Here is a 24,124-nt window from a genome sequence, read left to right as displayed (position 1 = left end):
TTATCGGTCACCTATCCTTTTCAGTCTTTATAACATGGGGCAAACGAGCATGCGGCTCACCTGATGGTAAGGGACTACCGCCGTCCAAGATCACCCACAACACCAGCGGCATTGCAGGTGTGCTGACGGACTTTTAAAAAGGAATATGTTTTTTTTCTTGAAGGTTATGTTGTCGTATCGGTTCGGAAATACTGCTGTTAGAAGTCGATTCCAAAAAGTGATTGTGCATGGAAGAAAGTTCCTTGAAAAATGCACGGTGGAGGACTGCCAGACATTCAGGTGGTTGGGATGGAACTGTAATTCTTGGCTATGAGGTTTACGAAGGCCTCTTCCCATAAGAGGTTGAGATTACACCTGTAGGTGAACATATGGTTTGTTATAGGATTTTGTTTCCCATATAACTGTATGTTTAGTGTGTGGTCCCGGCATAGAATGGGCCACCACTTTCAATCCCGTAGGTGTGGTAAGAGGCGACTAAGGGAACTTTGTCGAGGTATGGACAGCAGCGTCCCTCTTTAAACTTCACCAAAGTCTGCGGTTGCCAACCCGCCTGCCAAGCATGGCAACTACTGGCAAACACCCCATAGGAGAGGCTTATGTTCAGCAGTGGACAGTTAAAGGCTGTTATGATGATGATATGCAGAAACTTTTAATTTGTAAAAAAGAAAACAAAATTGGGTATGAAGTAACAAATTTATTTACAATCGTTCATTCTGTAGTGAGGGTGGTGGTCTCGATGGCTGTGGTTGTAGAAGAGTTTTAGTGACGCCAGAGACGGGGGCTTCTATTAGTATCCACAATATCGCCGCCGAAATAAATGAACCAGCGGTTGACGCTAGCAGCAGCATTGACTGGAATAGAATACGATCAGGAATGATATTTAATAATATTAAATGAACAGAATTGAAATTTACTAAATTTAACCGATATAAATTCAATTTAGTTAAATTAAATGAAATTGTACACTGCTGTATCCGCTGACATTGATGCTCCTTTCCACTTTGGGTTTGCTGGAAGAAAAATCTATCAGAGTTAAGCTCGCCTTTGTACTTTTGTTTACCTCTGTCATATTTTTATAACTAATGTGTACAATAAAGTATTAAATATAAATAAATATAAATATAATTGAAATTTCATTAATAGATTAAAAATTAAATTTAGTCAAATTAAATGAACAGAATTGAATTTTACTAAATTAAATGAACAAGAATTAAATTATAATTGTAAATAATGAAGTAACGTCAATCTGTCGACCCATTATACTCACAATGTTATATTCGGACATATAATAGGGAGTAGTCTGGAGTCCAAGGTACGCTCTCTGGATCAACGTGTGCGTGAAGAATGTAATGTATGACACCCTCCCACACCACGTGAAACCGCGCCATTCCACGATGCCGCGGTATACCGCTGCACAGGGCACAATAAGCAGTTTAAATAATCAATTGAATAATCAATCAATCAAATAATCAGGCATTCAATCAATCAACAAGTTAACCAATCAGGCAACCAATTAATCTCCTAGATATTCGACTATCTGGCCATGCAGTTTGTTGAATATCCGGTATCAGGCCAAATGATTATCAGTTTCATCTCTACTAAAGACATTAAACATATAACATTAAAGTACTTACTCTCAAATTTAAAGATGCATCCAATGATGAAAGCAACTACGAGAATTTGGAAGATTGGCTTGTAGATAGTTGCGTACAGCAACTTAACAGTTGTGGGTAGTGTGATGCCGTCTATATAGAATATTCCTCCTGATAATATAACTGCTACGCCCATTGGGAACAATAACCAGAACGCCCAGCGGTAGTTCTGTAAAATAATAATATCATAGTAAGGGACGATCAATGGTCCAACGCTTTTGGCTTTGTGTATTCAATATATCCTGTCAGATGGGCTTCTACGTGGTCCTCCCTTCGGAAACCATCATCATCATCGCCTTCCTACTCGTATCCCAATTTATTTGGGATTGGCGTAATATGTTTTTATCCATATTACAAAAAGATTTGGCTTATAGTTTTACGATCGAACGCTTGCCTGACGTCAACTCTTTTTGGGAATGGATTTATTGATGAATTCTGTCACCTACGATATAGAGGAAAGGATTGATGAAAAAAAAAAGGAAACATTGGAAATGCGTAAAGGAAGTTGGTAAATAAGAGGAATAAGGGACTTATGTGGGAAAGGAAAGGGAGAGATACTGCAGTTGCGGAAAGGACTGGGACTTTGTAGTGGCTCAGGAGGCCGGGTTCACATACCCGTATACTTTTATTCTAGAATCGGACAGATTTCTAGAGACGGACATCCCTGACGTTGTCCTCCTTGGAAACCATCGTAGATAATTCACAGTGAATTCGCCACGATGAGCCAACTTACCTGTGTTCATCTTCACCAATCATCAGTTACTTATACTGCTAATGCAGGCGGAGTTACCATTCCATTTTCACACCTCAATTTGGATTTATTTTTTGTTTTATAATACTTAGAATGACAATTACATTTTTTATGACAATTTGGACTCGGCATAGAATGAGCTACTCCCTCCATTCCCGTGGGTGTTGTAAAAGGCGATTAGGGAAAATTAGTCTAGGGATGGCCAGCAGCGTCCATTATTTAAATCATTACCAAAGTCTGACTGTACTTGTAAACCTGTCTGCTAAGTATGGCAATTATTGGTAAATCCTCTCTTATGGGGGAGGCCCATGTTCAGTAGAGGATAGTTAATGGCTGATAAAATATCAATAATAAAATAATAATTAAGCTTTGGTGGATGTCAATCGCAAACGCCATATTCGATCCCCCAAACTGAAATACAAACATGCAAACTGTTTTACGACAGAAACACAGGTGGTTTTGAAGCACACGACTTTTCAAGTCTCCTTGGTTATCTAAATAATATTACCTTATAATTTTTCAAGTCCTTCTTTTCAGTTTGTAAATAATATGTGAGGAATCCTCCAGCGAGGCCGAGAGTGTACGTGGACAGGTTGGTGTGGCCGCGGGAGTACAGCAGCCTGAAGGTGTCGTCGTACGCATATACGGTGCGGAAAGATCTGGAAAATATTTTCAAATAGGTATTGTTACTACTCGTACTTGGTGTAAGGTATCAAAAGTTTAAAGTAGCTTTCTATATAAAGATTTTCGATGTAGTTTACTGGACTACGGCTTTACGTGTGCAGTATAAAGCAAGTAGCAATCACGTTTGAATGATTCAAACATGGATTTTCAATTCAAAGGTTTGAATCTTGAGATCTCTTTGGGGAAATTTAGAATTAATATCTAGTTAGAATGCAAATTTTCTAATCACTATTTTCATAATTTTGGGATTGCGAAAAATGTACCTTTATATTTTTTATAATTTTGTTTGGAAAACAAACTGAAAGCCCATCTGATGGAAAGTGATAACCATCATCTATAGATATGACCAGCACCGTAGATGTCACAAAATACACTATGTACTGTCATGGTATCACTCACACGTTACCAAAATTGAGGACACATTATGTCTTCGTATTCTGCAATTTTACTGCCATAACCTGCTCTTCAAAATTGAAACACAACCATGACAGAGCAGTTACTTCATAACAAAAAATAGGAGTATTGCATTGTATTTTGTTAATTAGTTTATTTTAAATCTATTCCATCTATTTTATTCCCAGAATGTATTCCCAGAATGGGCCATCCTTTTCGTTCCCCGTGAGTTTCGTAAGACGCGACTAATGGTCGAAGACTGACTGAGAAGCAATGTCCTTCTTTAAACATCGCCAAAGCCTAATTGCGGTTGCCAACCCGCCTACCGAGCCTGGTAATTATTGGCAAAACCCTCGTTATGGGGACCCCTATGTTCAGCAGTGGACGGTTTATGGTCGATATAATGATATCTATTTATGTTTAAAGTGTAAGTGGCTTTATTACTTACTCAGGTTTTTGCAACACTACAGGATCCAAGTTCTGGAAGTAAGTATGCGCAGCGACCACCACGAGTGAGTACACGAAGAGGACTGTTAACATTATCTTACTGGACCGAGGGGTTCTGATCATTACGCACAATAGCAGACACAGGCAGAACATCTGGGTGTCTGAAGCCAGGTACCTGATAATATATTATTCCTCTTTAACGATTTTTAAAAATAGCATAGTAGAAGGAAAAGTAGTGGGTAAAAGAGGAAGTGAAAGACCATGGAATAACTACATGGGACAGATAAAGGAAACACTAGGTGTCATGTTGTATAAGGAGGGAGTATAGTCAAAGATATGGCCTGGGATAGAGCTAGCTAGAAGAATATGCATGAATTAGTTGCACCGACAAGAGGAAACGATTCAATGAAAAGAGAAAACTGTCAATTAAGTTTTATGGAAATACGCAATATAACTCTTACCAACTCTGTGGTGTACACCATGCATCATCATATATATAGTTGTTGATATACAGGACATGCGCCCACCAGTACTGCCGGCAGGCTGCCGACTCACTGGTCACCACTAACGGCCATAGTGGGCCATCGCCCATGTGGCGCATCAATGTTGCAATGGTTCCCATCATCAGGGCGTATATGGGCGTCAATCTGAAGATTAATATATTTTTAATAAGTGGTTTATAACCACTATATTTTATACATAATAGTATAAGGAGGTAATAGTTAGCTATGTAATTCGTCGGAAAAAAAGAAGCCCTTGCAGTTTATGAATGTCTACAATACCAAAAGCTTTAGATATGCGTTACCCAATTTCGTGACATGAAGATAAAAAAGGAATGTCTTTTTTTATACAACTTAGAATGGTAAACAAGCTGACGGCCCACCTGATAGAAAGTGGTAACCGTCGCCGATAGACATGAGCAGTGCAATGGACATAACAGAGTATACTGTTTCGCCCATGATACCCCCCATGCGTTGCCATTCCTGAGGACTCAGGTGTTATTCCTCTGTACCCAGTAAATTCACGCTGTCATACTGGGTTACTACTTGGGTCAATATATTATTGGCTGCTGTGATTGTAATATTTAAAGGATCTATATCTTTGGAAAATCAGAATTGAAAATCCATAAAGGCTTCTTGATGCATGCTGCAGAAGTGTATTTTCAACTTTTTTTTTAATTTTCTATTTTTTTTTATTACACAGGGGCAAATGAGCATGCGGCTCACTTGATGGTAAGTGATTACCGCCGCTCATGATCACTCGCAACACCAGAGGCATGACAAGTGTACTGTCGGCCTTTTAATAAAGAATATGCTCTTTTCTTGAAGGTTACGATGTCGTATCGGTACGGAAATACTGCTGCAGGAAGTTGATTCCAAAGAGTGGTTGTGAGTGGAAGAAAGTGTCTTAAAAAACGCACGGTGGAAGATCACCACTCATCCAGATGGCTGGAATGAAACTTAATTTGTGGCAGGTTATACTGTGTTATTTGTTACCTCATAATTCAGTCATTTATAAATCAATTTCCAAAATTCTTTTTTATCTTAAAGGACATACTTTTAAATTAATCCCATAGAAATTTTATCAAAACCGGACCAATAGTTTAGCTTTTTAAATTAAAATAACTGTTTTTGTCACTATTGAAGTCGATGCTTTTTGTGGAAGAAAATCTTAAATTCTTAGCGTAATTCTTATTCCTCTTTTGTTTTCCCTGAATAAATGTTTTTCTTTCTTTCTTTCCAATTGGTGTGTTAAATATAAGACGTCTTACCTGAGCCACCTCAGCAACACGCCTCTAGGAAATTGCTTCCATGTGACAACATGTTTCTCGCTGTACAGTTGCAAGTTGTAGGCCAGCAGGAACGCGGACATCACGAAGAACGAGTGCGTCACCAAACTTCCATTGTACAGCAATTGCTTCAAAGGATCATCATATGCCTGTAATTGTATAATAATTTTACAATCATTAATGTGACAGCAAATTTTTTCGCTTCCAATTTTTTCGGTTATTTTTCGTCATCATTCCGAGATACTGTGTTAAATTAAATAAGCACATGTTTACAGAAGCAAAGGAACAAGTACAAAGAAGCGCAAGATACCCTCAAAAACTAGTGACTAATACAAGACAATTCCTAAAACAAGCCGTTTATTAAGAAATTCCTATAAAAATTATGTCTATTCCTATAAAAATCTTTAGTAATATTTCTATGGATATTTATTTATTTATAGTATTACCAATATAAGATACAGCTAAACATTTCAATACAATACACTGGTAGATTAGATCTAACTGTTCTTACATTTATAGGCAACCACAGCATGCCTTGTGTTTGATAAACATTAAAATAGAATTAAATTATTAAATGGTTACTTAGCAAAAGCTTTTACTCTGTTGACAAATTTTTCAAAAAAGAAAAGATAAGTATCTAATATAGTTGTCGATGCATAAATTAATCAGTTCCTATCAAAATGGGACATTTGCATGCTATTCTGTAATGGCTAAATGGGCACGAAGCTTTATGTAATATAAAGCCACCGATACCTACCCTATTTAATGCAAATAAATTTATTATTATTATTATTATACATTTTTTTTTTGTTGGATGAAAATGGTATGGTAACCTCGCCTGCGCTAACGGGATATGCTGGCGGAGCACCAGTGAAGGGTGATCGATAAGAATGAAAACAGGCCAGTTAGCCCATCATGATGAATTCATCATGAAGAATCAATAAATTTTTTGTTTTTTGTTTTTTATTTAATTCTTTATTGTACACACCAGTTATAAGTATATGACATAGATAATCAAATGTAAAAAGGCGAGCTTAACTCTAATAGAGTTCTCTCCCAGCAAACCCAAAGTGTAAAAGGAGCATCAATGTCAACGGGTAGAGCGGTGTACAATATTGTGACAATTTTTAAGGAAACTACGTAGACAAAATTAAATAAAAAATAAAATAAATTTATTATATAACGTATGTATTTGAGTCTTGTATATCTCGCCAAGTTAATTTGCATATGTTGATCATAATGAACGATAGTAGGTTACAAATACAAAATACTTATTTCTTTCTACACTAACTACAAATTTGGTTGATTCTTGTTTTGTTTTATTCCTATTAAATTTTCTTACACGTAGATTAGGAATAATACCTGCGGAAATATTTTGTTGAAAAGCAAAAAAGTATAATGATCATTATCATTCTCATATCAGCCGTTAACTGACCATTGCTGGATATAGGACTCCCCCATAAACTCTTAGTAGCAAATAGCATTACACGCTCTTATATATTAATGACCCATGACTTCATTCTTGTGATCAGCGGGTCTAGCATGAAATGAAATTCCAAAATTTCGGACTCAATTTCGTGTTTTTGTTTATAACAAAATCGGACCAATAAATGGTGTTTAACATTTCGTTCGTCATACATCCCATCATAAAAGTAAAAAAGAACAACATTTTAACATTTTTAATATTTCCAAACGGTATGTATTATGTAATTTTAACATCAAATTTCGGTTTCGTTTGGCTCCGAAATTTTGGAAAACATTTCATGGTAGGCTCTCAGGATATGTTAATTGACTAAAGAAGGGGTGCGTCTTTTCCCGTGCCAGCAGCAGCGTTCCAACAGTTTCCAGCAGCGTCCATCTTAAAACATCTCCTAACTGCGGTTGCCAATCCTCCTGCATGACAATTACTGACAAACCCCCCAGGAGGAATCTTATATTCAGCAGTGGACAGTTAAAGGCTAGGCATGATACGATTTCACGTTTATAGCATTAGTAAGGATTACAAATACAAATTACAGGACAATATCTACAGGTTAGCCATTTGGAAAAACAATCTTACCTTTTCAACAAACATAGGGTTGGAGATGTAAGAATATGACATAATTAGTGTTGAATGTGAAAAGAAGATGCAAATCATCGTGAGTGTTCTAGAAACAGAAATAAAACAGGTCAGTTTACAAGTTATGCACGAGTATCATCACATAAATCATTGTCGACGTTATCAAATAGTACTAAACCTTAATCCATTGAAGAGTTTCAGTCGATCAAGCCTTGGGTCTACTCCTCTGGCGCTTGACGCTATTAATTTGTTCCAATTTTTACGTACAGAAAATGCTAATAAGTATGGATTTCCTGAAAATATATCAAAATACGAGAAGGAATTACTTCACAGTTATATTCATTCGATTGGGGAATGATCTGCCATTTGAAATAAGGGAATCGCTAAGTATAGGCATCTTTAAGCGTTGATTCAGGTTGCATCACTTATCACAATGCTGACGCATTTCAACAAACGCAGTGTAGGACGATCCCTCACTAGATGGAGTGACGACCTGAAATGCATTGCAGGGAGTCAGTGGATGCAGGTTGTTCAGGGCGGTTTTTATGGCAGTCTATGGGGTAGGCTTATGTCCAGCAGTGGACGGATAATGGCTGTAAAATCTCCCTTTTGGAGTCTTATGGTCTGCAGTGGATAGTACGGCTGACATCATCATTTATGTCGTTGTGTTTGTTTGTCATTCTAAGTTGCATAAAGAAATCTAATTTGATTTTTCTCTGGCCTATATTAATAAGCAGTCTTCATACAAGCGCAAAATATCTGGTGTTATTTTATACATACATATACAAGTTGCAAAACAATCCTTTTTTCTTTAGTAATCAGATAAAAAAAACAGTTGAATTGAGAGAAAGTGTGCGAGAGCATTAGATATTTTATTCTCGTCTTTTAGTCTCATTTCATTGTAAATAACTGCACAAACCTTTGTTTTCTTTTTTCCAGAACGTAGAATCGTAGCAGCTACCTATGATGTTCAACGCTATGAATACTAAATATACCACGATCATCACGGCATCACTGGCATCCATAGTTACTCTGTCATCAGCTCTTTTACAATATTGTATCTTATTGAGTTTGACCTGAAGTTCATAATCGTTCCAAATACTTTCATTGAGGCATGCCACAAGGGTCGATTCTAGGTCCTCTGTTTTACTCACTGTTTCCATAAACTTTTTACATGTTTTAGTCACACAAACACCTCGATGTATTTGTGTGTGATTGTAATGTTTCAGTTTGTATTCTGAGTATTCCTGCAACAATTTTTTTTTTTTATATGAATAAAAGTCAGTAATCTTATAGAGTAGACATTATAATCATTCCTTTATCCCATATTATGTGGGTTCGTAGTATTATGTTTTAAACGAGTATCGTATAATTAAATTCCATTTATATGTAGATCATACAACAACCTTGGCAATATAATAAATACACCTACTATACATGTATGTAGTACAGAGTTTTAGTGCGTCTTAATGTTTCCTATATATGTTTATAAACAAAATATTTTTAAGTAAATATGTCTATCACTACATTGAATCACTTTAAATATCCATAATAAAAGGTCTCCATAGGTTGGCGCTAGATGGCAGTGTGTAGCAACTAGTACTTATTTTATAAAGTTAAATAATTAATTAATACAATTTTATGGTAAATAATTGTAAAGAGGTATAGAGGGAGACTTTGTACAAAAGTCGAATGCTTGGGTGCCTCTGTTCCATTCGTGTTTCTACCGTGACAGTTGTGTTTGCATGGCTGTATTTCGGTTTGAAGGGTGGGATATGGCGTGAATTTACAGGGTACAGAGGAATAACACCTGAGTCCTCAGGAATGACAACGCATGGGGGGTATTACGGGCGAAACAGTATAGTCTGTTATGTCCATGGTACTGCTGATGTCTACAGGCGACGGTTACCACTTTCCATCAGGTAGGCCGTCAGGTTGTTTGTCATTCTAAGTTGTATAAAAAAAATTTATGAGTACCCACTCATAAATTTTTGTTTATAGGGAGGATAGTGTGAATTATTATTTATTCATTTTTGTTTATATCCATATAAATAAAAATAAATCACCAAATGTGTAGTTAAACGGCTGGACAAGTTCGTCATTTTTTTGTCCAAATATTCGTTGAAGTCTACGTAATTTTCTTATGAAAACATAAATTAGGGAAAATCCCAGAAAAACGTAATAATCTCCTTTTTATTTTGTAAACACAAATTGTCCCCCGTTGCCAAACGGCACAGCTAAACGGGTCAAGCAGTCGTTATCAAATTTGGCGTACTTGTTCGTCACATGAACGATGTCTCGGTAAAAGTTTATGATGTTAGCCCGTTCTCGAATATCCGTTATGATATTTTGTTATTCAATCACGTACAAACATGTGCTGGTTTAGTCAATATTTAGCATACAGATGGACCATAAATTAGTTGTACAGTTAAATATTTGTTTTGTATTATATTATCATTTTTACTGGATGATAATGGTATGGTAACCCCGCCTGCGCTAACGTTATACGCTGGCGGGGCACCAGTGAGAAATGACAGGTGAAAATGAAAAGGTTAGTTAGTCCATCATGATGGAATATAGCAAGATAGAGTCCAGGGGGGACCACAGGGAGGTCAACCTGGTTGAGTATTGCTAGCAATGGGTCCCTTAGTCTTCATTACTAACAATCCCTTCCACCCTTGTATTGTATGGTTAAAAGTGCTAGGTTCTCGCTGCCTATTCTCTAGAGGACTTATCCGATATTATAAGAGGAAAGATTTTACTTTTTTCTTTATGGATGAAGTAAAAAATACTTTTTTTTTCTAAAGAGGGTCGACGTCAGGCAGGCGGCCAGTCGTAAAACTATAAGCCAAATCTTTTTGTAATATGGATAACAACATATTACGCTGATCCCAAATAATAATTGGGATATTGCAGGTGCACTGTCGGCCATTTAAAAAAAATATTTTATATCATACTAGCGGCCCGTCGCGGCTTCGCACGGGTGGACATTTTTACAACATTTTAAAAAGTGGTTATTGTGACGTAACGATAATAGTTGGATATATATCGCTAAGTTTTTTGTAGTTATTGATATTTTCTTCAATATTGTAAAACATACTTTTGTTCTATCACCAATAGTTTCCGCAGAGCACGCGACGAAAGATATTTTATAGCAATTTTTTTTACACCTCGAGTTACGTTACTAAAGTTTTCGTAAGGACTCCTAATCTTTTCTAGAAATAAATATAGCCTATATTATTCAGGGTGAATGTAGCTTTCTAATGGTGAAAGAATTTTTGAAATCGGCAAAGTAGTTTTTGAGTTTATTAATTACAAACATACACACAAAAATACAAATCTTGCCCCTTTATAATATTAGTGTAGATGTAGATAGATAATAAATAAGCATACAGCCTGACCGATAATTGCCACAGCTTATGTTAACTACCGCAGTGGTTCAACTGCAATATTAATGGTAACACGTGTCTTTAGATGACCTTAGTCAGGGTCGAAACTGTTTCTTACAAAACTATCTGGAGCACAATAACATAAGGAAGTGTGCTTTTTGCAAAGGTTTTTAAGGAAAATCATGTTACAACACCTCATATGGTCATGCACTGTGTATGAAACACTGGCCACCGGCCAACTAATAAATCTTTAGATAGGGGCCAACTTGTTTTAAACGGATCTAGCCTACCTACGTTTGTTAGTCATAAGTGACGCTAAAAAAGGACGGCCTGAGCTCAAATATATTTTTGTGCATTCTCCAATTAATTGCGGTACCTGCGCACTTCGAAAAGAAAAGGTTTCTCAATTTAATTGCATTTTTTTAACGTTTGATACCTCATAACTCCGTCAATTGGGGGGAAAGGGATTATTAGTAATGGAGATTGAGAATCCCATTGCTAGCAATATACCCAACCAGGTCGACCTCCTCGCGGTTTTTCCTGGAAACTATCATGGTTAATTCCTCATGAATTCATCATGATGGGCTAACTGACCTGTTTTCATTCTCATTTATTACCCTTTACTGGTGCTCCGCCAGCGTATCCCGTTAGCGCAGGCGGGGTTACCATACCCTTTTCACACATCAAAAACAAAAACTCCGTCAATTGTAAACCGATTTGGAAAATTCTTTTTTTTTTTATCTAAAAGGATATATTTATATTGGTACCGTAGACATTTTATCAAAAGTTTTTAAAAAAACAGTTTTTAAATACAAACAACTGGTTTTACCACAAATGCAGTCGGTATTTTGGCCTTGAGCATTTGAGTATGGGGCCATTAACACTGAGAGCTCAAATGGCGAATTAAATAGGTATTTTCAGCAGTGTTCTTCGTTACCGCTTCGGGAACACGTGTAAAGCTATTCGCCATGCATAGCGAGGAGCATTGCTGAAGCTCAACAGTTCAACATTGTCAGTGTTTCAACTTCCTAGTAAAAATAATACCACAATGACCACCTATTTCCAGTACCCAGCCCCCGAGTTGCAGGAGGAGCTGAGGAAGATCGCCCAAGCGATCGTAGCCCCTGGCAAGGGCATCCTCGCCGCTGATGAGTCCACAGGAACTATGGGCAAACGTCTCCAAGACATCGGCGTTGAGAACACTGAGGAAAATCGCCGCAGATACCGCCAACTGCTCTTCAGCTCTGATCCGATCCTATCTGAGAATATCTCCGGTGTGATCCTGTTCCACGAGACCCTGTACCAGAAGGCCGATGATGGCACGCCCCTCGTGTTGCTGCTGGAGAAGCGCGGTATCATCCCTGGAATCAAAGTGGACAAGGGCGTCGTTCCACTATTTGGATCTGAGGACGAGTGCACCACACAGGGTCTTGACGATCTCGCGCAGCGTTGCGCTCAATACAAGAAAGATGGCTGCCACTTCGCAAAATGGCGGTGCGTGCTGAAGATCGGTCGCAACACACCGTCCTACCACGCCATCTTGGAGAACGCCAACGTCTTGGCCCGCTACGCTTCCATCTGCCAGAGCCAGCGCATCGTGCCAATCGTCGAACCCGAAGTCTTGCCCGATGGTGAACATGACCTTGACCGCGCCCAAAAGGTTACCGAGGTCGTCCTGGCAGCCGTGTACAAGGCGCTCAGCGACCACCACGTCTTCCTTGAGGGTACTCTGCTCAAACCCAACATGGTGACTGCCGGCCAGTCAGACATACACTCAAGAAGACATACACTCCGGTAGATGTCGCTCGCGCCACCGTCACCGCTCTGCTCAGGACAGTCCCCGCTGCCGTTCCTGGTGTCACATTCCTCTCCGGCGGCCAGTCCGAGGAAGAAGCGTCGGTGCACCTGAACGCCATCAACGCGATCGATCTGAAGAGGCCGTGGGCCCTCACCTTCAGCTACGGCCGCGCTCTCCAAGTGTCCGTGCTTCGCGCTTGGGCTGACAAACCTGAGAATGTTCTCGCTGGCCAGCAGGAACTGCTCAAGCGTGCCAAGGCAAATGGTCTAGCATCTATTGCCAAATACCAGGCCGGATCTATTCCCTCTTTAGCAGCTAGCAAGTCTAACTTTGTGAAAGCGCATGCTTATTAATAAACTTAATAATTCGATCTAAAACTCTGATCAGTAACACGCAAGGTAATAATAAATAAATGCTAACTTCTTTATAACAGACATTTCTTTGATCAAATCTTTGTGAGGATTTACTTGCGTTAACTCACATGAACTTGTTAAATTGCACTCAACAAAAATGCAGCTTCTTATTTAAAAAAAAAAGAAAGCTGTACATAAATTTCATCGTAGATTTTAGATTCATTTATATTTATTTTAGGTTCACGTTGTTTTTCAAAAGTTATAAAATTTAACACTTTTTAAAGCATTGTTACTTAATAAGGATGCTCTATTTTTCTTTATATCGATAATCTATAAAATAGTTCTAGTCACGTATTTTTTCTACTAATTTTATTTTTGCTTTTTAAATATAAATTTATTTTTTTACATTTATTAGAATATTAGTTATATGTTTTGTAACTCAAGTAAAAGTCACTAGTAAACAAATAATATTCGACTAGAACATTTTATATTATCTTTAATATGTTGTAATGCTACTTATATGCTAGTTAATCATCATCGCTCGCTAGGTGAGTTCTCGGCAGTTAAAGCGTTAAAGCGCTTCTAAAGCGCAGAATATATATGTAAGGTCAACAAGGGGGTTTACCATGTACGCTTAATACTTGACAGTTTTAAAGATTAATTTTATCTGTTCTGCAAATTAACACCAATAAGCGTAGACAAAACAGCTCCGTTTATAATCACGTGACCTTAAGCTGTTAAGTTTTTAGTAATTTAAGCCCTAAGGTCTATAAATATAGTACATATTTACGAATTTCAATTGTGTGTATTTATTATTTAAAAAAATTGTATAAGTTTAAATTACTGTATGATGAATTTATAGCATATAAAAATATGTATTTATTATATGTTTATAATTTATGTATATTTAAATATTTTAATTTATACATTTATATAATTTATATTTATTTTCGAAATTATATATAATTTGAAAATTTTCATAATTCACATTAAAATTTATAATATTAATACCTACATTTGAATTACAATAAAAAATAAATTATTAGTTACAATAATGTTTTAATCAAATAATAATCAGTCAATGTAATGCTCGTATTTATGATTTGTACCCGACCCAAAGGTCCCCATGACACTTGCGGCATGACACCGCGTTGAATTGTCAGAGACATCCTTTGAGTCAGATACGAACGCGCTTAAAAATATATCTTTTTTTTTTATACCACTGAGGTGGCAAACAAGCGTACGGCCCACCTGATGGTAAGTGGTTACCGTAGCCTATGAACACCTGCAATACCAGAGGTACGCGCGCGTTGCCGACCCTGAAGATACCTCTTTACCCCCCTTTTGAAGAACCCCATGCTGTAGTCTCTTGGGAAAACCCATATCTTTGAAATTATGAGTAACATTTTATAAAATTCTTATCGATTGCATCTTATATAATTAAATATTGTGTCCCACAAAGAAATCCGATTTCAATTGTGACAAAATCAGTTATTATGATCTAAAAATCTAAAAATTACTGGACCGATTTTGATAAAATTTCTATGGAACTAATCTGTAAGTGTATTCCTTCAAATAACAACATAATTTTCCAAATCGGTTTAGTACTGATGGAGTTTTTTTTTATCTTTTCTTATTTAGAGGCTTTTATCCTATAAGGATATGTCAGCCTCATTATACCCTAATTTTATAAAATACACTTACATACTTAAAACATTGATACATAAATAGATAATACATAATATCTTAGTAGTGTATTACTGACGAAGTTATGAGGTGAACAAAACAAAAATACATTCGAATTGAGACCCTTCATCTGTTTGAACTCTGTTTAAAAATCAAACATAATAAGTTTTTAATCAAAATAAAATATAAGATTACCCAATTAATTAATAAATAAATAAATATAACGAGAAACACAAATACTTTGTAATTATTTTTTGAACTTTTTTTAACTTAAATTACAGCTTAGAGTATGATAATGTTGTATGAAGACTCAATTACAATGTCAGAGGGTTAGTATTTCACAAATGACAGCATTGTTCTTATGGTAAATAAATGTAGTAATTACCTATAACAATTATGGAGGAATTATGGTATGGAAGGCCGTAAGTCAGACATCAATGTAAGACTGAGTATAATCCATAAGAGTTTCCTTGTTGACAACGGAACCAAATTCTTAATTTTTTTATATTTATTTATTGTAACAATAAATTAATATAAAAAAAAATTAATAATAAATCAACGATAAATTTGTCATGATGGTTTCCAGGGGAAACCGCGTGGAGGTCGACTTGGTAGGGTATATTGATAGCAACGGGGACTAACGTCCCCATTAGTAATAATCCCTTGCCTTTGCTTACCATGGGTTAAGAATAGAAATGAACTTGTCATCTAACAACTGGTGATCGTAATCAACTGTCCTGCGCTGTTAATTACTGCCGGTTAACATGTCCAAGTAATAACTCAACATGCATATTAACCTTTGCAGCAAACAACTAGATCCTGTAATTACCACGTAATTGGTATTTCCATAGAATTTTATAATAATCCGTGAAGCAGTTGTGTTTGCATGGCTGTGTTTCGGTTTGAAGTGTGGGATATGGCGTGAATTTACTGGGTACAGAGGAATAACACCTGAGTCCTCAGGAATGGCAATGCATGGGGGGTATCATGGGCGAAACAGTATACTCTGTTATGTCCATGGTACTGCTCATGTCTATAGGCGACGGTTACCACTTACCATCAGGTGGGCCGTCAGCTTGTTTGCCATTCTAAGTTGTATAAAAAAAAGTAGATATTTTTCTCGTTCAATATAAATTGTAAAAATTGTAAATTGTACTTTATGCAACTGTTACACTCGCTTGAGCAAAAATATTATTATTATAGTGCATTAATACTTTTCTTGGGTATCATGTACCCCCGTGGATGTCGTAAGAGGCGACTAAAGAAGGGCGAGGGATGGGCAGCAGCGTCCCTCTTAAAACATCTACAAAGCCTAACTACGATTGCCGGGGGGAAAGGGATTGTTAGTAATAGAGACTGAGAATCCCATTGCTAGCAATATACCCAACCAGGTCGACCTCCTCGCGGTTCTCCCTGGAAACTGTCATGGTTAATTCCTGATGAATTCATCATGATGGGCTAACTGGCCTGTTTTCATTCTCATCTATCACCCTTCACTGGTGCTCTGCCAGCGTATTCCGTTAGCGCAGGCGGGGTTACCATACCATTTTCACCCATCGAAAAAAAAAAACTACGATTGCCAATCTGTCTACAAAGCGTGACAATTATTTATTTATTTATTTAAAGGAACACCAACAGCATATTGCATTATAACATATATAACAAACATTAAATACAATACAATATTAATGCACACGCCTATTATAGGTGTTCACAGCATTCACTTTAACATAGTTGTACAGTGCGAGAAAATGGAGTAACAATTATAATGAATTAAATAACACTAGACTACAAATATTTTAAATGTTGCGTTATTAGTTATAGAAATATACATGTAACCTGAATTGTGAGCAATACCAATTACTGACAAAACCCTCCATGGGGGAGGCTTATGTTCAGCAGTGGACAGTTAAACGCTGATATAATGACGATGATGGTGATAAAGTAGGTTAGCGTATTCTCAATGTATGGGAGCGATTTTAAATTTCAGAATATCGTCATGGAAAAATAAACTTTTTCCATACATTTTTTATAGCATTTACGTAGATTACTCGAAACAAGTTTCGCCGTTTACTTGAGTACGTCATTCCATTCGTTTCTGTCGTGAAACGGTTGTCAGTGAATGAAATAACAAGATACATGTATTGCTCGTGTCTATAGGCGACGGGTACCACTTTCCATCAGGTGGGTCGTCAGCTTGTTTGCCATTCTAAGTTGCATAAAAAAAATACAGAGGTGTAACATCTTAGTCCTCAGGAAGAGCAGTATTCCATGGTTGTCACAGTGTAGATGGTGGTTACCAGCTTTATTTTTTTTAAATAACTTTGTTGACCAAAATAAAGTAAGGTACAAAAGGCGGACTTAATGCTAGTAGCATTCTCTACCAGTCAACCTCTGGGATGAACAGTGAATCACGAACGCGGTACTTTATTATAAGGATAGATATAGAAAATAACAACTAATAATATATATATATATATATATATTATTAGTTGTTATTTTCTATATATATATATATATATATATATATATATGTTCTCTAAAACATGAATTTATAAACCCTTCATAACAAAAATAAAATGTATGTGTCTGTCTTGTCGTACTTTGAATGAAATTTCCACTAAATGTCCTCAAATTTATATCTTCAACTCACGTCTGAATGCCTTCAAAAATATTTTACAATCAGCTATCACGTTTCTTTGACATGTCCATATTTTTATATATTTTTATTATTTGCATGTACTTCACTGTTATTTACCACATTCATATGCTTTCTTTATATAATTTATAATTTAACATTGTTTGTCGACTGCTTTAACCGTGCTGTGTGTACACATGTCTGGGTCTCAATCTAGTTCAAACTATTATCTTTATATAAATGTTTATAATGTTATTGATTGTAACCTACTGTGTATACCTTTTAAATAAAATAAAAATATAAAATAAAAAAAGTCAAAAACAAAAAATCCCATGTCTTTCCTGTCATCAGAAAAAGCTAGTATATAAAAAGTTACCTGCAGAATCCTCATGAGTTCGGACGGTCCATCGGAGAAGAGGTCGTAGTCGCCCACGCAGTACACGGCGTCTGGCTCCAGCATGCATGTCTCGAAGTCGTCCAGGTCGTACAGTGCGGGGAATTTGGCATATTCGCTCTCTGAAGCAAATAAAATGTTTTTTTTTATACAACTTAGAATGACAAAGAAGCTGACGGCCCACCTGATGGAAAGTGGTAACCGTCGCCTATAGACACGAGCAGTACCATGGACATAACAGAGTATACTGTTTCGCCCATGATACCCCGCATGCGTTGCCATTCCTGAGGACTCAGGTGTTATTCCTCTGTAACCAGTAAATTCGCGCTTTATTACAACTGATATATGAAACATAATGTATATTTTTTTGAGTGATAATAGAATGGTAACACCACCTGTGATATCGGTATACGCTGGCGAGGCATCATTGAGGTCATAGGTGCGTATGAAAGCTGGTCAGTTAGCCCATCGTGACGAATTCCATAAGAATTGACCACGATGGTTTCTAGGGGGGAACCGCTTGGAGGTTAACCTGTTTCTTTAATGGATGGTAATAAAATGGTAGCCATGCCTGCGCTATACAGTATACGGTATACGCTGGTAGGGTACCAGTGGGGTATAAGTGAAAATGAAGAGGCTGGTCAGTTAGCTTATCGTGAAAATGCAACTGATATTCAGCATGATGGTTTTTTTTTATACCACTGAGGTGGCAAACAAGCATACGGCCCACCTGATGGTAAGTGGTTAGCGTAGCCTATGAACACCTGCAATACCAGAGGTATTACGCGTGTGTTGCTGACCCTGAAGAAACCTCTTTACCCCCCTTTTGAAGAACCCCATGCTGTAGTCCCTTGGGAAAACCTCGGCAGGGAGCTCATTCCACAACCTGAGTGTTCGTGTGAGGAAACATCTCTGAAACCGCGCAGTACGCGACCATTGAGGCTGTAGGACATGAGGATGAACTCCCTGTTGATAGCGAGCCGTACGATGGTAGAAAGTGGTTGTGGGCATCATATTGAAAAATTCCTCTTCCAGAGAGATCCGCGTGGACGTCGACCAGTTAGGCTATATTGCTAGCAATGAAGTTATCAGTCTCCATTACAAATAATCCCTTTTCTATCACATAATGAGGGGAAATCAGAGGGAAATTTTATATGGTGTCGTTTACTATAGGCCTTATATTCTTTTCTCTTTTTTTTTCTTTTTTTTACCTGTCTTTTCATTCTCACCTATCATGCCACACTGGTGTCCCGCCAGCGTATACCGTTAGCACAGGCGGGGTTACCATTAACTAAGAACAAAACTGCTATCATTTTCATCTATCATCCCTCATTGTTACCCCTCCTAGGTACATCTATAGCGCAGTCAGTGTTGCCATTCTAATATCATACATTAAAAAACAATATCTTGTGAGAACGTTTGACGGATGCTGCAAGCTTAAATAAACGGATAAACACAACGATTTCCTGTCGATCCCAACTAAGGTGTATTTAGTCTCATGTGCAAATATGGTGTGGCCTTGTTTCATAACAATAAAGATTTATTTGATCCTCGCAAATACATTAGTTAATGGTATAAAACAAAATAAGACACTAATCGAGGCCTTAGTGACACAGTGGGAATGTGTAACGAGTTTCCGCTATTGGACCTCTGGTTTCTTGCACTACTGCTTCTCTTCGTATTACTTATTCTGTGTCCAATGAAATGTACTATAAAATAAGTATTTGCGAACTTGAACTCTAGTTCATGAACGTTTATTTATAATATGTAATGCATTTGATTTAATTGTACGTAAAATTGCACTTTTACGCGACTATCGTAAAAAGGAGGGTAATGTTATCAGAGGGAGATTTTGAACAAAAGTCGTTTGCTTGGGTATCTCTGTCACATTCGTGTTTCTATCGCAAAGCAGTTGTGTTTGCATGGTTGTGTTTCGGTTTGAAGGGTGTGATATGGCGTGAATTTACTGGGTACGGTCGTGGGCGAAACAGTATACTCTGTTATGTCTATGGTACTGCTCATGTCTATAGGCGACGGTTACCACTTTCCATCAGGTGGGCCGTCAGCTTGTTTGCCATTCTAAGTTGTATAAAAAAAAAACGTAGTCTCATGGGAAAATCTCGGCAGGGAGCTCATTCCATAACCTGAATGTTCGTGGGAGAAAACATCTTTAAAACCGCGTTGTACGCGACCATTTAGGCTGTAGGGTATGAGGGTGAACTCCCTGTCGATGTTCATGATAGAAAGTGGCCATTGGCATCATTTATGACGACCTTATGAATATAGATAACAAGTAAAGGAAACTACATAGAATGGTGGGCGACACATTAACCTAGCACGTGCAGTGTTAAATTACGCTCTTATTTATAAAAAAACGTCAAATGTCTTAACCTATTTTGGCTATTAAAATGTTTTATCTCTTTCATTTATGCCACATTCATAATTTGAGAGAAAGTGACAAAAAAGTTTAATGGCTAAAACAGGTTTATAGTAGATTGTAGTTTTTATCAATAAAGGTTTTTTTTAATTAATGATAATGGTATGGTAACTCTGGCTGCGCTATGGGTATACACTGGCGGGACACCAGTGAAGGAATGATAAGTGAAAATGAAAGAGCAGGTCAGTTAGACCATCGTGATAAATACACCTGGAATTTAGCACGACGGTTTACGGGGAGGACCACGTAGAGGCCGAGCTGACGGGGTACATTGTTAGCAATAGGACTGGTAGTTCGCATTGCTAACAATCCCTCCCCTCCTTAACAAAGGGGTTACTTTATTAATAAATATCTTATCGGCCAATCTATTTTCTTACTGCAACGCATTAATTGACATAAATGTTAGGTACTTTATAGATAGATAGACACTCATATTTGCACGGCTGTGTTTCGGTTTGAAGGGTGGGATATGGCTGTGAATTTATAGGGTACAGAGGAAAAACACTTGAGTCCTCAGGAATGGCAACCCTGTTATGTCCATGGTACTACTGCTTATGTCTATAGGCGACATATGCATATAAGTTTCATAAAAAAAAAAGTCTTTGGGTTTCTGTCTACGATGACACATGTTTGTCCTTTCGTCAATCATATAAATGCTCGCTCACAGCGGTCAATTTCATATGTAGCATGTCCTGGAAACCATCGTGCTGAATTCCAAGTGTATTCATCATGATGGGCTAACTGACCTGCATTTTTATTTTCACGTATCACCCCTCATTGGTGCCCCACCAGCGTATACCGTTAGCGCAGGCGGGGTTACCATTCCATTATCATACATCAGAAAAATAATACTGATAGGGTATATTGCTAGCAACGGGGCAGTTAGTACCTATTTTTAACAATCCCTTTCTCCACTGAGTGTTAGTGTTTCGTGGCTGTATATTTGAAGGGATTTGTTATCGAAGCAACGATTTGTTTTAGATTGTTCAAAGCGACCTATCGTACTGTATATAGGCCTTTTAAGTTTGGTAACCTTAACATTAGGCATCTATTTGTTAAATACTAAACAATATACTATTAACGCATCGTTTATTGTATTGAAAATATAAAATTCTCGACTATATGACGTTGAAGTGAGAGTTTAATTTTAAACGGCACCAAAACTATGTGGATACCGCTTTTTAATCACCACGGTATCCAAGGCCATTATGTTACTAAAATGCTTACTATGTACTTGGACACCCAGTTTTATTAAGCACATTTTATTCCTCGAAAAATTGGCAATTTTAATAATGACAAAATGTATAAAGATTCGGATTAACTAGGAAATTTATCATATTAGTTGCACAATTGTAATTAATTTTAAGATCTAGCTATCACTAATATTTGGTAAGTACAATTTATTCATTTATTCATTCAAGGAATTATCAAAATTGGTGAAATTATAGTGCAACTAACGTCTATGTAAAAAATGCAAGCGAATTACTTCATATAATTATACGTCTAAAACTAAATATGCATAAATTAAAATGAGCATTTTAGATAGATAGATAGATAGATGACCTTTATTGCCATTATTAAGAAAATAAAAAATTAAAACAACAAAAAGAAAAAAAGAACAATTAATGTTGCTGGTTGCTGGAGCCGCCTCAGCTGTTGCTATATATGTACAGCTCCAGCGAGATGTACCTATATAGCGCTGAATTTACTAACAATGTGTAATTAAATCTAGGTAAATAACATTTTACATACTGCAGCGTACTACACACAATATACTATATGTTATTAATTAATATAGTAGGTAGATTAAAAGTTGAGCATTAAAATATATAAACTTACCATTTATGCTATAAATCACAGCCGAAGAACATTTCAGAAAAAATAATAATAGTATAATATGCGACTCCATTTTTACCGCCAATATTAAAAAAAAAATTAATACGTAGGAACTATTTATGAATTAAAAAATAAATTTTAACTAATTGAGCATGTGTATTGTTTATTAGATATAATATATTGTTAAGTACAACACTTTTTCTTTTCTTTTTTTTTTGTTTAATGTAAAATTATTAAATTTATCACAAAACTAATTTAGTTAAGCACTGGCCACAAAATGTTTTAAAAAAATTTTCTTATATTTTTTAAAATAAGAACGCAATTTTTTTTTGGCAAAGAGACAACGGACGTGTGGTTTTTGTGTGTCACCGAGCACAGTGATGGATCAACTTGAGATGTATGAAACGTTATCCTTATTTGAACTACTTATGACTTGCACTGACCTTAGGTTAGCTATTGTGACGTCGTCTGTGCCCAACTAACAATGCCATAATGTGTATAAATGCGATTATGAGAGTTGCAGGAAATTTTTAGAAGGCGAGTAAGAATAATAATAATAAAAAAAAGTTATATTCTTTAAAGAAATCGGTGGGTATACATAAAAAAAAATATACAATTGAACATAGAACCTCCTTCTTAAAAAATACGGCTCTTAATCTTAACCTAATTGTATAGGACTGACATATCTTTTCTAAAATAAAAGTAAATCCAATTCTGTGAAATTGGCGAACAAAAAAAAAATATAGTCGATAAGTTAAATTTACAGTGGTACCCTGCACTTTGGTTGTTTTGTTAAGAGAGCGACTGGCTGTAAACCAGCGCTGTGCAGCTGTTCACATTGCGCTGGGACACTCACAGCATCAGCTGAGCCGGTTCCTTTTGCCGGGTGTGGGATACTTTTTGTATATGTCATTTATATTTTATATTGTAATTGTATGGCAATAAATGTGTCTATTCTATTCTATTCTTAAAAAAATATTATCATATTTATAATTGGAACATTCTAAATAACAAATTGTTAGGTTATATGATTATATTTTATACAAATACATATTGTTATTTACTAATACTATAAATAGATAGTCAATTGATTGTTGTTGACGTTGTTATAATTCAATTATTAAATGTTAGTATATTTATTTAATAAATACAATACAATATTTTATAGTACAATGTTAATAAAATATTGTCACGTAAATGCTAATTAGATTATTGGAATGTCAATTGTTTTAATTTTGAATTTAAGTATTGTAATTGATTCGATCATGTATCCGTTACATATTTTTTTGTATTTATAATTTTTGGAGAGGGCAGTAATGAATAGACTGGCTGTCATTCATTCCCGCTTTAATTTTTGCCGAGGGAACACGTATTAAACACACGTATTCAAGATTAAAAATATCTTTTATTTCTGATAATAGCCGGTAAATAATCTTCCAGCTATTTGAACTGAAATTATTTTTATTTTTAATAGACTATAGAGCCCCGTGATATCAGTTTTGTTTTAATTCCGATAGTATCTATCTATAATAAATATAGACTTATTGTAGACTTATTCTAATAAACTAATTTTATATTAGTTGGCATCCAGGACCTTTCTATATATACAAGTGAAATCGAAATTTGAAGGTAGGATATGACAACGAACATCCCTCACTGGTGCCCCGCCTGCGTATACCGTCAGCACAGGCGGGGTGACCATTCCAATGGGGCTATTAGTTACTAACAATCCCTTTTGCCCCCTATAATTATAGGTTAGGATCTTATATATTTTGGAACTTTCACAAGTTGTTAACAAAGGAAAACAGTAAAATAATT

The 24,124-nt window shown here is 36.3% G+C and overlaps 2 protein-coding genes across 2 annotated transcripts; one reads left to right on the top strand and one right to left on the bottom strand.

Annotated features, from left to right (window-relative positions):
* Positions 1-679: 679 nt before the first annotated feature.
* Positions 680-22,704, bottom strand: LOC113515759 (nose resistant to fluoxetine protein 6-like). Its single transcript, XM_026900037.3, has 12 exons — positions 22,310-22,704; positions 18,016-18,155; positions 8,695-9,022; positions 7,954-8,068; positions 7,776-7,863; positions 5,699-5,865; positions 4,389-4,574; positions 3,929-4,102; positions 2,912-3,062; positions 1,635-1,821; positions 1,268-1,410; positions 680-851 (listed from the first exon to the last, which is right to left on the bottom strand). The coding sequence occupies exons 1-12, from the start codon at positions 22,377-22,379 to the stop codon at positions 699-701; spliced, it is 1,902 nt and encodes a 633-aa protein (XP_026755838.2). The 5' UTR covers positions 22,380-22,704; the 3' UTR covers positions 680-698.
* On the top strand, positions 12,144-13,526 carry LOC128201790 (fructose-bisphosphate aldolase-like). Its single transcript, XM_052899745.1, is given in 2 exon segments — positions 12,144-12,938; positions 12,941-13,526. Coding segments are annotated over 2 exon segments (1,101 nt in total). The 5' UTR covers positions 12,144-12,212; the 3' UTR covers positions 13,316-13,526.
* Positions 22,705-24,124: the final 1,420 nt, after the last annotated feature.

This window comes from Galleria mellonella, unplaced genomic scaffold, assembly GCF_026898425.1.
Source record: "Galleria mellonella isolate WM207_F2 unplaced genomic scaffold, CSIRO_AGI_GalMel_v1 utg63, whole genome shotgun sequence".
Taxonomy (NCBI): domain Eukaryota; kingdom Metazoa; phylum Arthropoda; class Insecta; order Lepidoptera; family Pyralidae; genus Galleria; species Galleria mellonella.
Note: the sequence above shows the minus strand (reverse complement) of the source record. Positions and strands in the feature narration are given on the sequence as shown.